Below are 15,570 nucleotides of genomic sequence, written 5' to 3' on the forward strand. Positions count from 1 at the left end.
GCCCAGGATTCTCACACACACTACAGGCGAGAGAAAACCCCAGTCTTATTCCCCGTTTATTTTTAATTCGTCCTCGCTCCAGAAGTTTTCTTTTGCTGCTCGCGTGTTCTGGTTTTGCCTGTAGGCTTTAAATACACGCTGTTTTGCAGAACTCCGCCTTAAAGAAAGAAGTTAAAGAAACAAGTCGACAGCGACGCGAGGATTAAGGTCAAAACTAAAGGAGAGTAGCGGCACCCGGGAGGAAAACAGGGACATTGCTGTGGTGTGAATCGAGAAAGTTTGAAGGGGAATTTCTGTTTTATCTGTGTTCAAAATATTTTTAGGGGTTTTGTGACCCTTTTTGACATTTTCGTTAAGCTGTATGGCGTAAGTTGTTTGTAGCACTTTCATGGGCATATAGGCTATGTATGTCACCCTCTAGGGGTGTATTATTTTGTAGGCAAATGATCGTTCAGAGTGCAATTTTACCGGAGTTCAGTCATCCTTCGTCTCAGACGCCTTGTTTAGGCGAATTATGGGGAAACACCCAAAATGCGTTTCTCCAAGAACTGACATGAATTGCTTTAAGTGGCTCGACTAGGTTGTCAGTAACAACACGTACTTTCTTTGAACACGATATACGAAGATCTTACAAACCAAGTAGGAAACGGAATTGCAGCTAAAAAAAATCAATTTTCTCGACTCAACGAATCAATGGCAACAGGTTATCTCAAATCTAGACATTCGCTTTTGTTGAAGAACCTTTCTGGGGGAACTACCTGGTTCTCACAACAAACAGACGAGTACTTGTTCAATTGACTTCTTTTAATTCTTCGGTCAGGTGACACGAAGTTAGCGTAACTCGAACTTTACAATTCTCTGCTAGATCAGTGTTAACCGCATTTTTATATCAGCCAGGAAACCAGCTGCTTAGCGCAAACCGAATGCTGACGTAAGTCTAATCAGATTGGTTAAAACAGTTTCATTAGCATGAAACCTTCGAGATAATTGCTTTGTCGAAATGACTCTTCAACCGAAGTTTTCACAGCAAAGCTTAAGTCAACTGGCCAATATAAAACTAGGAGAACAATATAAAAACTACAAGGTATATACCAGTAATCCAGTAAACAGACTTTTCATACTAACAGATAGGAAAGGACTAAAATTACAGTTTGAAAATCCAAGGTTGTTGTCAATTTACAGAAGGTGTTAAGCTTCTTCATCGAAGATGATTGGCTACAACTTTTCCATAATTTAACCACGAACGTGATCGCAAACTTAAAGGGCAAATTAAAAATGCAGTTCAAAGTACAAAGCAGAATTTAAAACAATAGTTGTTTGATTACAAAAACACCTATAAAACACTAAGCCTAATTAAAGTTATCCACTGCCAAGAATTCGGTTAAAAACTCGAGGAAACACGCTTAAAACTCTTAAAAAACAAGCAGGGTAGTCAGTTCCTGGTAAATATCGAAGGGAGACCAGAGGTCAAAACTGTCAAACTAGACAAAATACTTAATATTAACAAGGCTTCGTCATCTGCCAAAGGCTCTAATTAAACATATCTCATGAACAGAAGTGTTACCGCGGAGATGCACCAAATTGGTACATCTCCTTTGCACCGAATTCATGTCAGGAGAAACTTCCTATCGATCATCAATTAACTCAGAAACCAAACCTACTAGTAGTGAAGTAGTTTACTCAAACCAATCAACAAGAACGCTTACAACAATTCTACTACAAACATATATTGTAGCAATTGCCACAAGTGGCTAACGTAACTCTTCAATCAACATTTTCTTCAACAAGACCAAAGAGAATGAATCAACAGAGATCATTTTCTCATTTCGGGAGAGGATGTCGTTTGATCAGTGCTGATGAGTAGGAGTTAACACCAAGTAAAATGAGTCAAATTGCTTTTTATGATATTTTTCCTTAACCTATAAATATTTCCCGAAACGAATGAATTTTGCAATAAATCCCAAACACCGAATAAAATTCCTTTAATAATTTTAAGTAAATACGTGCGCACTGCGAACATTTTCCATCGCTTCCATTTTTATTGTTTAACACTTTTAAACTCTGCTTACGAGACTTGTAGTTCTTACATTTGCCGTACTTTTTGCGTTTAAAAAGCAGACTCTAGATTTACTATGTTCGTAGGAATAAGAACCTTTGGCCTCACTGTTTTTAGAGGTTTCAGCTTTGCCACATAAAATTAAAGGAATGGCGCCGTAATTAAAAGTTGCAGTCCACTTTTTTTTGTCATTTTCTTGCTGTTTACTTCCAAAACCAAAAAAAAAAAAAATAAATAACTGAGTGAAATGCTGTATTTTACATTACCTCCAATTTACAATAAAATCCGGTTACTTGGCGTTGTTGTTGCGTGCTAAGGTTTGAATTTACCTGTTGCAAGCCGGTTTGTTTATCAAATGAGGCTATTGTCTATTTTTATAAATGGACGTGCGAATTTCAATGCCCTTGCCATTTATTAGTCGTTTACTGGCCCTCGGAGAAGCTACACGAATATGCTAATTTACTAGTTAGTAATACAATGACAATGAAGAATCACCGACCCAACAGCGAGATTTATGGTCCTTACAAATAGGATTAGCCTGCGTAGCTGGCGGTATTGTGTTGGTGCGAGATTAAAGTTTTGGCGGCGGAGCCGTGTTCCAAAAAAAAGGAGTAGGGACGAGGCGGTTGAAATACCGCCTGCCAGAAAACCCCGGTATTTTGAATGGTCCGCACACCAGTGTGTGGGGAAACGGATTGGTCGAGGGCCATACATATGTCAATCATGTTAGATGAGCCTTCGCGTATATTTCCCAATTTAGGGAGCAGATGGCAAACTGGAGAAGACGTACATGTAAAGTGATTGTGATTTCCGCTTTAGAAAGAGCATAATTGATGACCAAATTGCCGAAATGGCGTCTTTTAACTTCACAGCGCTGGAATTGTCTAAACTTAGCCGTAAGAAACAAAGGTCAAAGAAAATTAAAACACTTTACAACTGCATCTGAGATTAAATCCTATCAGGAACACCTACAGAAGAATAAACCACCGGAAATGCTTGCTCAGTATGCATGTAACAAACCAGCTTCATGACCTTTTAACCTAGTGTTGCAAAAAAAGATTTACTCAGTCAAAGTTTAGAATGATACATGCAATGTGAAGTGCTAGTAACCTTCGAGCGAGTAGACTACGAGTAGTCTCCCATTTTTCCTCAGGGATAGTAGAGCGAGGGAAACGCTAGCGGGCGTGAAAATCGCCCCACGTGGGGCGATTTTCGCGGGCGCTCGCGTTTCGCTTGCTCTACTATCCCTGAGGAAAAATGGGGGACTACTCGTAGTCTATCGAGCGAGAGCCGAGAAAATAAAAAAAACCTCTGTTCAAGCAAACTCACAAGGTCACGTTTCACATTGTCACGAGCTTAGGAGTCGTGTTTAGCCTGTCAACGCTTATTTCTAAACTGTCTCGCGCGAAAATAATCGGAAGTTTCAAACTGCAGGTTTCTCTTTGATTGGCTGATTTAATTGGGATCAGCTAACGTGACAAAAAGTGGGCGGCATTCGAAAAATCATGGTTCTCTGGCAGGCGGTATTTCTCGCGGCTTCGCCGCTCGTGACGGCTCCGCCGTCAAATCTCACTCGACTATATTACAACGGCTCCGCCGCCAAATCTCACTCGACTACTACACAATACCGCCAGCTACGCAGGCTAAAATAGGATATTCTGGTAACTTTTCCGAGTACACGGTGACCAAGGGCCTATTTATATTAGGTAAGCCAGTGGCTGGTTCAGCTAATGCCTTGTTTCTTCGTAAAGTTTTCGTGTGGGCAGGCGGGCTTATTTGGGCCCTCTGGCTGAGATCTCGGCTTCTGAAGGCCGGGCCACCATAAAAACACAACGAGAATTTAAGGTGACTCGACCTAGTTTTTTTGGGGGGTACCATCCTACTTTGAAGCTCTCTGGCATCCCCACCTTTACTTTTATCGTAAGTTTAACACACAGAATGGATAACATACAGATCAATCTACAATATAACATAAAATTTTTGGCGATCGGGGTAAATGTCACGTGGTTATAATGCCACGCCCCTTTGAGGTCTGAGTCGAAAATCTGCTGTTGCCGGCATTTTTTCGTGAAAATCTCTCGGCTACACATATTGCGCATTAGTGCCTTGCGCTGAACAGAGTCTCACCAAAATCGCAAAGACCCAATTCGAGAAATTCAGCGGTTTCCAAATTTAGGTCATAATTTATGCGAAAATGATAAGCAAACTTTACACAGTACTATATCTAATAAACTATGAGATTCATCTCTGTATTTTGGGCATCCTTATAACAGATGGGTCCCAACCTCGTTCCCAGGGTTCTCTCCTACCCGCCCCTCTCGCTCCATGGGGGCGGGTAGGAGAGAACCCTGGGAACGAGGTTGGATGGGTCCTTGCAAGTCAGCAAAACGCTTTAGGGCCTTGTAAATGCGCCCGATTTCGAGCAAAGCAAACATATAGAAATTATAGTTTTCGCTATTTGTTGACGTTTGTCAGCGTTTAAGAGTCTTTCTCACGAAAAAAGCATTTTCTTAAAAATTCGTATTTTTTTTTCCTTCAATTTTTTTAAGGGCCACAATTGATTAACTAACTACCCGGACGCTGAATTTCATGGTCATTGAAAAAGTGTGACATTACCTTCTATAAGCCCAAACTTGGGTAAACATTGAAGATTTTTAGCGTTTTGGCTGAGTTTGTGCTTTGGGAGTTGTCTATTGTTTCTAGTCTGTCATTATACAACATTCTTGTTCAGCACGCGTGCAATGACCACGCTTGGCTGACTTCTGAATGCTCACCGAGATATCTTTGCTTATCATTTTCGCATAAATTATGACCTAAATTTGGAAACCGCTGAATTTCTCGAATTGGGTCTTTGCGATTTTGGTAAAACTCTGTTCAGCGCAAGGCACTAATGCGCACTATGTGTAGCCGAGAGATTTTCACGAAAAAATGCCGGCAACAGCAGATTTTCGACTCAGACCTCAAAGGGGCGTGGCATTATAGCCACGTGACATTTACTACGATCGCCCAAAATTTTATGTTATATTGTAGATTGATCTATATGTTATCCATTCTATGTGTTTGAAGTAAAGGTGGGGATACCAGAGAGCTTCTAAGTAGGATGGTACCCCCCCCAAAAAAACTGGGTCGAGTCACCTTAATGAGGAAACAAGGTATGAGCCGAGCCCACCCGGCAAAGCGGGTCAGCAAAACTTATAACCAGGCTGGCTCATCTCACATATACAGGGCCTCAGTGATAAGGTCAACAGCGCGCTGAAATCATCATGATCATACCATGGATTATTTGCGGACACTCAGAGACAGAGAATGCGTCAAGACGAATAATCCATCTGATATATTTTCCTTCTGGATCGAAAACAAGTCACAGCGTTGGTTCTGTTGGACTTGTCAAAGGCCTTTGACAGTATCGAGCATGGGATCCTATTACGTAAACTTCGAGAACTGGGTGTGTCTATACAGGCCATGGAATGGTTTAGAAGCTATCTGACGGACAGGAATCAGCGGGTGAGGATTGGTTGTGAGGTGTCAGATCCTCGCCAGGTAGCTTATGGTGCACCTCAAGGGTCGATCTTGGGACCAGCCGTTTTTAATATATACATCAACGATCTTCCAGCTGTCCCTAACCTGTGCTCACTAAAGAGTTACGTGGATGATTCCCAGCTCTATCTCTCGTTTCCTGTCCAGGAGACAGCCATGGCTGTGGAACATTTGTCCGAAGATTTGCAACGGATTGCCGCCTGGTGTTGCACACACAGCTTGCTGATAAATCCAGATAAGACTAAGTTATTGCTTCTTGGAACCCCGCAGATGTTAGCTCGTGTGCCGGAGGGTTTTGGAGTTACGCTACTCGGTAAGGAGATTCTACCGTCTCGTTCTGCAAAAGATTTGGGGGTCATCGTGGACTCGCGCCTTAGTTTTGACGAACATGTGACCGATGTTGTATCTAAGTGTACAGGTAGCCTGTGCCAAATCAATCGTGTGAAACATTTGTTTGATAGGTCTACGCTCATAACCATCATAAATTCATTAGTGTTCAGCAAGATTTTCTATTGTTCGTCCATGTGGTCTAGTACATCAAAAAAGAACATTGCTAGGCTTCAAAAAGTTCAGAATTTTGCGGCACGGATTGTGACTGGCACAAGAAAGTATGAGCACATCACGCCGATGTTAAAGGAACTCCACTGGTTGCCGGTTGCTAAGCAACTGGAGGTTAGAGACATTTTAATGGCTTTCAAATGTATAAAGGGATTAGCCCCACCATCCTTGTGTAATAAGTTTTCGACAAGAAGGCAGATGCATACTAGAAATACTAAGAATAAAGATAAACTTCATGTACCATCTTTTAGATCAGCAACAGGTCAGCGATCTTTCTCATATAGGGCTGTTCAGCTCTGGAATGACCTTCCAGAAAGTTTAGCAAACATAGAGTCATTTAATGTTTTTAAGAATGCGATTAAAGGACGTGCCCTTGACGAGTTTTTAAGCCATTGACACTCAATAGGTGTAATTATGCATATTTTATATTTTTTAAATAGTATGGTAATGTTTTTTTCACTTTCACATGTTTATATTGAATTTCTATTGTTCATATTAGATTTTATTGTAATTGGTATGTGAAAACCCATTTTAATTGGATGTACCAATAAAGTTGATTTGATTTGATTTGATCTTACTGTGAATTCCAGACGGATGTACATCATAAATAATTTGCCTTGTCACGGATTCACCTAAGACCGATGAACAATGCCCTCGAGGCTTTGATCAGGTGATCAACTATTGCAAAAACATCAAGGAAAGAATTTTGAGACATGAGTGCCAAAACATTTTTATCCCAAGCGAAATCACACCCTATTACATTACGTTACCTTCTTCGACACTTTCTGTTTTCATCTGCCTACAAGAAGTTAGAGGAAACGGCGATTTCAACCACTCTGCAAGGCGTTTTTCTCAAACTGCGTTTTCGGTGACCAAATGAGAACGGACGGCGAATCCACGGACAAAAAATAACAATTTTCAAATAAAAATGGATACTTGTGAAACGAACCTTAAACTTAAGATGCAGCAACTATTTTTTACATTTGCAAAAATCTCAGCGAAGTGAAACTACATGTTTTCTTTATTGTAGATGATTGCATCAGGGAAATTTATTTCAGTAACAACTAGTGGGGTCCAATGTCACGGTGCAATACGGTGGCGATGACCATGCATCAAAACTACGACACATATGTACAATTATACAACTTTTACTATTTCGTCTTGATAGATGGGAGAATTGAAGCCATTTAAATTATCTAAATACCTAACCGTTTCATAAAAACAAACTAAAGGAAGATTGAAAAAAATATTGAATAACTGCTAGCTGGGCAAAGGCGGCCAATTGGGATCTCGTTCTAACTGACGCTGTAAGATTCTAAAATAATTCTTGGGTTGCGACTTGCGGGAAATTTTATTGAGCACCTTCTTCAAGCGTCTTGACGGGACAATGTACACCTAAAAACACAAAGACAAGACCGAAAGAGACAATTAGGTGAAAAAATGACGGAAACTCAAGAAGATCCTTCTACACCGCATCCGTGTGCCTGACTAATGATCAAAGAAAAAATACATCCTCTCTTCTAAATAAATACTCAATTGTGCAAATACATAAATATATGACAGCACAACAGCAAGTAAAAAAACATTTCACTGGAATTGAAAGTTATTCAAATGTTTCCGACCTCATTTAAATTGAAATGACTAAAATTTCGCGGATGAAAGGACAACAGATGTGTTCCCTTTACACCGCATGATAAGCTAATAGTAAGCTTGGACGTCAGCATACAAGGACGCCACTGGCAGCGGCTATCGGTTCATTGAAGAGCTTAAACTATGACCCATGACGTGTACCTGGACGTAAAGCGTACCTTCCACATGGAGTCTTGAATTAAATAACGAAAAAAAAAGTGTAGGAGAAAAGGCCCACAGATAAAAACGTCACCGCCTGATGACGCCATCATCTGAACTGAGGCAACGTCTTCAATCAGGGCAAACAAGATCTTCCAAGTTTTTATAACTGCCTATGATTGGAGGTCCGACCGTGGTTTGATCCCGCCTCCCCCCGGGTCGGATCAGAGTAAAACGGTGTTCTTCCAACTGAGTTAGCCGCGCGGGGGGTTTCCCTGAATTTTGGTATTTAAATCTTCCCCTCTGTCATCTTTTTCAGTAAAAATGCGAATTTGGAATCACGCGAAACTTTTCTCCCGCCAATATTTTGACAACTTGTTAACAATAATAATAATAATAATAATAATAATAATAATAATAATAATAATAATAATAATAATAATAATAATAATATCATGCAGCGTAATTAGTACTATCACTAGCGGAATAAAAGCGAAGAGAGGTGGAGATAACGCAGAAGGGGCCTTAAACAACGGACGCCAAATAGCAAAAAATGCTGATCAAGAAGAACCGAATTTGCATACAACCCTGACCCAAAGTCAACAGCGTAACAATGGTGATCTTTTCTCAGATCCGGATTTGCATACAACCTTGACCCAAGAACAACAGCTTAACAATGGTGATCAAGAAAGGTGTAGCTTTTTAGAGCCAGCAAACAGGATAATGGAAACAATTAGCACCCACCCTGGAGACTATTCACAACGTGACATTGACACCAGGACAAAAGAAACACCATCAACAAAAGACTTGGAAGAAATCAACCAAGCGATTAAGTTATTAATGGAGCGCTAAGAGGTAACACCAACGCAGAACCCGTTTGGTTTTCTGTGGTTAGCTAACTGCGCTCGTTACTCGGTGGTTTGCGCGTTTTTGTTGATGAAAGGATGGAAAAAACAAGGGCCAATAAAGAGAGACAATCCGCAGGACAGAAAGGAAAAGCTTAAAAGAATTTACGACCAGGAGGCGGCGAAGATCAGAAAACAACTGTCAATCGCAAAAGCGAAAAATCGAAAGGTTGAAAGAAAATAGAAAGATCACGAAAAAAGGAAGGAAAAATAGGTCTCACCTCCAAAAAGAATGCAAAACCATCTCTGTAGCAGGTTTGATTAGCTACATGGAGAAAAAAAAGTCGGAGCTCCGAAAGTTAAAACGTGGGTTTGACAGGAAAAAGAAACAAGAGGTCTCGCGTGTGATTAACCAACAGTTTAACACGGTCCCTGGAAGAGTGTTTGCGAATTTGAGTGAGATGTTGAAGAAGGACCCAGAGAATGAGCGGCCAAGATATAAAGATCCTGGAAAACGTGCTCGAGATGATTCGCGAATGTTTGAAAACATTGAAGAGGTGAGCGGGTTTTGGAGAAAGCTGTGGGAAGAGAGAGGGACTGGGAATAAGTACGCGGCCTGGTTGCAGGAAGTAAAGCTCGCGATCCACGAGCAAGTACCACCACCGACAGGCGACGAATGAGCTCTCGAAGTAGCGGAAGCGGTCAAAGTCCTGTCCAAGAAGCGCAACTGGAGTGCGCCAGGGCCTGATAAAATCACTAACTTTTGGTGGAAACGTGCTAGCACCCTGCACGAGGGTGTGGTCGAGAGCTTCAAAGAAGTTTCTAAGAGCGACGAAGATTACCCCGAGTAGTTTTCTGAAGGGAAAACCTCCCTCATTCCGAAAGAAGGCGAGTTCCTCAGTGAAAATCAAAGACCTATTACTTGTCTGAATAACATGTATAAGTGGTTTACATCTTGCCTCCTGGCACCCATGGACCAACACCTTGAACATTATGGCCTGATGGAAGGCCAGCAAAGAGGAGCGAAATCAGGGTGTTTCGGTACGATGGATAACTTGCTAATCGATAGAGCAGCAATGCTGGATTGTCACAGAGGCAAACGGAATTTAAGTATGGCATGGATTGACGTGCGCAAAGCCTACGACTCCGTCGATTATGATTGGTTATGCGCAATGACTGACGTACACAGGCTTCCCGTCTGGCTGTGTGAGGTTATACGCTAGTTGTGTGCGAGCTGGAATACTAAAGTAGTAGTTACAACAAGGCAAGGGCGAGAGACTTCTAGAAAAATAAGATTCATGAAGGGTCTACCCCAGGGGGACGCTTTGTGTCCTAGACTGTTTACACTGTGCCTGAACCCTGTAGCGTGGCGCCTGCGGGCAACAGAGGGATACCGGTTATCCAAGCCTATAGGAGTCAAAGTCACCGATCTCCTGTATATCGACGACCTCAAGGTTTTTGCTGCCTCCGAGAGCAAGCTGAATCGAGTGCTGAAAGAGACTAGAGGAGCGATGCAGGACATCGGCCTCCACTGGAATCAGAAAAAGTGCTCAGTGGTACACGTGAAGAGGGGAGCCCAAGTGCTAGACGAGTCTGGTATGAGGATGGACGAGACAACTACCATCACGGCTCTTGGGGAAGGAAAACACTAAAAAATCCTGGGGGTGCTAGAGAACGTTCGACAGGATGAACGGCTGGCCCTAGCTTGCGCGGCTAAAGAGTATCTACGCAGGATATCTATTATATGGTCCAGCCCCCTGTCTGATTGTAACCGTGTGCAGGCATCTAATCAGTATGCACTCCCGGTCCTGCGGTACCTAATGTGGACACAGCATTGGCCTCTATCAGAGTTAATGGATGTGGACAGAGCAGCTCGGAAGATGATAGTTGAGAACGGTGGCAAGCACCCAGCTAGCCTGACTTCTTTGTTATATCTACCGAGGGAGAAAGGAGGTAGAGGCCTGCGATCAGTCGAACACGAGTACAAGATCACTAAAATCAAATCGCTACTGAAATTGTATCAGAACCCGGACCAGACTGTGGAAGCAGTTAGAGAATTTGAAGAACACGCCATGGCATCAGGCCACCAGTCGCTCGTAAAGGAAGCAGCTAAGTACGCTGAAGAACTCAACATCACACTTCAGCTTGATACCCTAAATCCCGTGTGTGTTACAACAGAAGGAAAGGTGGTAACTGCAGCAAGAGCTGGGAATCTGTTGAAGCAATCTCAAGAGAAGCAGTTCTTGGAGATCGCTAAAGACAAAAAGTGGCAAGGAAAGTTATTCCGTATCAGATGGGAAGATGAGAGCCTAAGCATAACCAGCTGCTTTGCATGGTTAAAAGGTTGGGCTACATGCCCTACACATACCATCGCGGGCATGTATGAATTGTATGAGCACTTGTTACCTACGAAGCTCTACACAAAGGAGAAGACGCAAACCTCGACCGACGGCGAAGTTATATGCAGGTTATGTGGGAAGGTAGCTGAGAGCGTTGCACATGTACTGGCTGGATGTTCCTCCCTGGCACAAACCAAGTACCTATACAGGCATAATGCAGCTTTGAAGATTCTGTTTTTTGAGCTCCTGCGAGAGCATGGGTTAATGGAAGAGGTTCCACCATGGTACTCACCGGTGACGCCAAAACCAGCCTACCAGAACACCACGAGTGAGGCGTTTTGGGATATTCCCATCTATGCAGAGCACAACGAAGTTAGAGCAAATCGGATCGACGCGCGACTTGTCAACCACGAGAGGAAAGAAGTCTGCACAATTGAAATGAGCTGCCCATGGATTGAGAGTAGAGCTAAGAAAGATGAGGAAAAGACACTCAAGTATGGGCCCATGATGTGGGAGCTGAAGCAGAGATACAATGGGTACAGGGTTGAACAGTACAACGTAATAATTGACGTACTGGGGGGTTACTCTAAACACCTAGAGAAGTCGGTGAGGAAGCTACTTGGAGCGAGAGCACGGAGCGTACTTGAGCGGATGCAGAAGTCGGTCATCTCAAACACTTTAAACATTGCCAGAACATTTAAGATAAATACTTAGTTAGGGCGCTATGGACTTCAGTTTTTAGGTTTTTGTTTTTTCTCTAGAAATCTAGAAACACAAGCTTGCTGACGTTTTTACTTAGATTTTTTAGAACATTAGAGTGTGATATTATTATAAATATGTTTTTAGTAGAGATAGCGAAGGTTTTACAGAGTATCAGAATTTAATACTATTCTAAATTGGCTTTTTAAGTAGAGAGATTTATATCACTATGTATAAGCTTTTAGTAGAGATAGCGAAGGTTTTACAGAGTATCAGAATTTAATAATATTCTAAATTGGCTTTTTAAGTAGAGAGATTCATATCACTATGTATTTTAGGATTGTATTAGGTTCCGTATCGACCTTTTTTTACTTCTAAGTATAGCTTCTCAAGTGGTGTAGGTTACGCCATGCGCCCTATACTACTCATAATGTGGACAGCATTCCAAAGTTTCATACTGCGACATAATAATAATAATAATAATAACAATAATAATAATAATAATAACATGATATTAATTTGAGGAGGACTCGGAAAAAAAAATCCGAGTCCCAGATGGGATTTGAACCCACGACCCTCCGTGATCTAGTCGGATGCTCTAACCACTTGAGCTACTGGAGACTCTATGGTGAGCAAGGGCCAATTTGTGGGTCTCGACTGGAACCGCATCACGCGGCTACACAGCCAAGTAATGATAGGCACACAAGAAGTGAAGAACTCACTAACAGCATCGCGCTGTCACCTTAAAGCATATCAAAGATGCGGCCAACCAACCTCCAAAGTGAGTATATTAAAGATGAAACAACAACAACATGATATTAATTTGAGGAGGACTCGGAAAAAAAAATCCGAGTCCCATCCGAGTCTGGGACTCGGATTTTTTTTTCCGAGTCCTCCTCAAATTAATATCATGTTGTTGTTGTTTCATCTTTAATATACTCACTTTGGAGGTTGGTTGGCCGCATCTTTGATATGCTTTAAGGTGACAGCGCGATGCTGTTAGTGAGTTCTTCACTTCTTGTGTGCCTATCATTACTTGGCTGTGTAGCCGCGTGATGCGGTTCCAGTCGAGACCCACAAATTGGCCCTTGCTCACCATAGAGTCTCCAGTAGCTCAAGTGGTTAGAGCATCCGACTAGATCACGGAGGGTCGTGGGTTCAAATCCCATCTGGGACTCGGATTTTTTTTTTCCGAGTCCTCCTCAAATTAATATCATGTTGTTGTTGTTTCATCTTTAAAATAATAATAATAATAATAATAATAATAATAATAATAATAATAATAATAATAATAATAATAATAATAATAATAACAATCTTTATACAGGGAGCTCACTTCACAAAGAGTGATATTCAGTGAGGCCCTGTAGTTAGTCAAATAGTCCAATATTTCAAATAGATGAGTACCCCTGGAGCTAAAAATAATAAGTTTTTTTACGAAAACAAGCATCTGCCATCAGTTTTTTTACAAAGAAAAATGGCTAGAAAATTCTACAAAAATCAATCCCACCGAGAACCTTTAGCACATAAATATGCCATCACTATAACAATACAACAGTTAAAAAGGCGTCTTAAAGAAGCTCAGATTAAAGTACTGTACCGTACCATTTGCGGTACTGTACAGTACCGTACCACAAGACATATCTCAATGGATGCCCCCTACGACTGAAAATGGGATTGAGATCAAGGGAAGCCACGTAGGCTAATAAAATTCACCCACACAAAAATACCCCAGAACTCTGAGTAGAACAAAGCTTTTTAATGACAATTCGGTCAAAATCAGGGGCACGAACCTTCTGGGACATACTGTAAATAGCCGGAATAAAAAAATTGGTATAGATCGTTTTCACTGTCACGCAACAAAAAAATAAATTGAAAACCGTCCAGTGAAAGAAGCCAAGAAAATGACATGTTATAAAAGACTAATTTTTAAACAATTTGTCCAAGTCTCAGGTCTTTTTGGCCCACAGTTTCTGAGTTATTTGCCGAAACGTTTCACGCATCTTTGTAGAGCTTTGTATGGAGACGCCATATTGGTGCACAGTTTTGGTGCACCAATATGGCCGCCGAAAATCAACAAAAACATCTGGAGTTCACTTGTTCTATAAAAGCTCCTTCTTTTCACTCGAGAACTAGCCTTCGTACGCATAAACATATCTTCTAATACTTGAAATGGTTATACTGCTGAAAATCAAGAGGAGAGACTTTTTTCCAACGAGACAGCATTCCTATTTTGGTGTCACGCACTCTGAAAACTCGGAAGTTCAAATTGCTGTATTTTCGAAATGAAACATGCTATGGGACTGAAAACTTGTACAAAGATTAACTTTTTGTTTATCTTCAACCTAGTGTAAATAAGAATTCGTAAAACCTCGCTATTTTGACTTTACAATTTGATGACGTCACTGTGAAAACCATCTATAGGTATAAATCTTCCTCGACATTTTCATTACCATTCCCTAAAAAGAATGGCGAGGATTTCAAAAAGAACAAGAGCGAATGTATTACTGTTCCCTGCTGTCTGGTCGCGCGGTTATAAAATGTACGCAAGAACAGAACCTCACGTGTTACAAGGCTAATCAAAAGCGTTGCATTTCCTAAGTCGATCACATTCGGTTGATCTTTCTACACAGGGGCATGAATCATAATGCTATGATAGGGTGGGGGAAGAGGAGGGTGGGGGGAAGAGCATTTGTAAGTACTAAAAAGGCAGGATAAGTCGGTCAAGTGGGTCTCGGCCAGGTCTCGGCTACTCAATTGCAAACGTGCACCATACCTCCCTAGCCATTCTCAAGCAAAAGAAAAATGCTGGATAAACAGGACATTATCTTAACTTCTCACACTTACCTCGATAAATAAAGAAATGAGAAAATTACAAATAGCAATGCCGACAATGGTGAGCCGAAAGACCATATCTGGCAGGGTTGCTAACTGAAATTGAAAAGATAGAAGAAACGGCTTAGGTGTAGTTGTTTTTACAGTGGAAGCTGGTTATACAAACACCAAAGGGCAAAAGCGTTTCTGTAAGTGTCTGTATTACTCGGGTGTCCGGGCATAGCAGGGAAACGCGTTGCGAACAGAAGTCTTATCAACGCAAAGACTAATTCAAGAACGGTGTTTGATGTCTGTTCAATCTGTCTGTAATGTCGCTAAAATATTAACTAAAACGTTCGAATGTGTGATTGGCCGTTCTGCACGATCTCATTTGTAAGATGTACCGTTTCAATTCTTTGTCTTTACTTTTATTTCACTCCAGTTCAAATTCAGTATCCTTAATCAAGCTTTGTTGCGTCATTCTTTTTGCAAAAATATCAATCTAGATCTCTTGCTGCCCTTGAGTGAAGAGTGCATGTTACTTGCATTCCCTCCCCATCCATTTGCTTATTTCCCTATTTCCGGTTATTTGTCCTAAACTCCCGGTGACTCGAACTTTTTTCGATTTCCCCAGAAGGTTCTAATCATCGGGAGTTGATTGTAAACATAAAGGGTGGTTACTTTCGTAAGGTAATGTTTCAGTCGCTATACAATACAAGGTGTCGGTTGTAAGTATGAACCGCGCTATACACTCCCACGCAGCTGTTTTTGTGTCGCGTGACGAGCTAAAAACGGCAGCGTGAGAAACAAACCAAGGTATGGCCGTCAACTGAAATATGTGAGCTTTCCATCAGGACAAGGAGAACAGTCTATGATAAGCGACTGTCCTTAAGCGGGGTACTACTGAAGTCTGCAAGTACCCAGGATTATCGAC

At 41.4% G+C, this 15,570-nt stretch overlaps 2 protein-coding genes across 3 annotated transcripts in view; one reads left to right on the forward strand and one right to left on the reverse strand.

Annotated features, from left to right (window-relative positions):
- Positions 1-7,283: 7,283 nt before the first annotated feature.
- The window catches only part of LOC140945741 (polyamine-transporting ATPase 13A3-like), a 65,770-nt gene continuing 57,483 nt past the window's right edge, over positions 7,284-15,570 (reverse strand). For both annotated transcript variants that reach the window (XM_073394800.1, XM_073394795.1), the window contains 2 exons: positions 14,670-14,753; positions 7,284-7,546 (listed from right to left, as the gene is read on the reverse strand). In XM_073394800.1, the coding sequence (XP_073250901.1) occupies positions 7,412-7,546; positions 14,670-14,753 (219 nt within the window). In that variant the 3' untranslated portion in view covers positions 7,284-7,411. The remainder of the gene's footprint in view (positions 7,547-14,669; positions 14,754-15,570) is intronic.
- LOC140945783 (uncharacterized) lies at positions 9,523-11,880 on the forward strand. The gene has a single exon (XM_073394832.1). The coding sequence runs from the start codon at positions 10,605-10,607 to the stop codon at positions 11,835-11,837; it is 1,233 nt and encodes a 410-aa protein (XP_073250933.1). The 5' UTR covers positions 9,523-10,604; the 3' UTR covers positions 11,838-11,880.

The sequence above is a fragment of the Porites lutea genome, chromosome 1, assembly GCF_958299795.1.
Source record: "Porites lutea chromosome 1, jaPorLute2.1, whole genome shotgun sequence".
NCBI classification, from domain to species: domain Eukaryota; kingdom Metazoa; phylum Cnidaria; class Anthozoa; order Scleractinia; family Poritidae; genus Porites; species Porites lutea.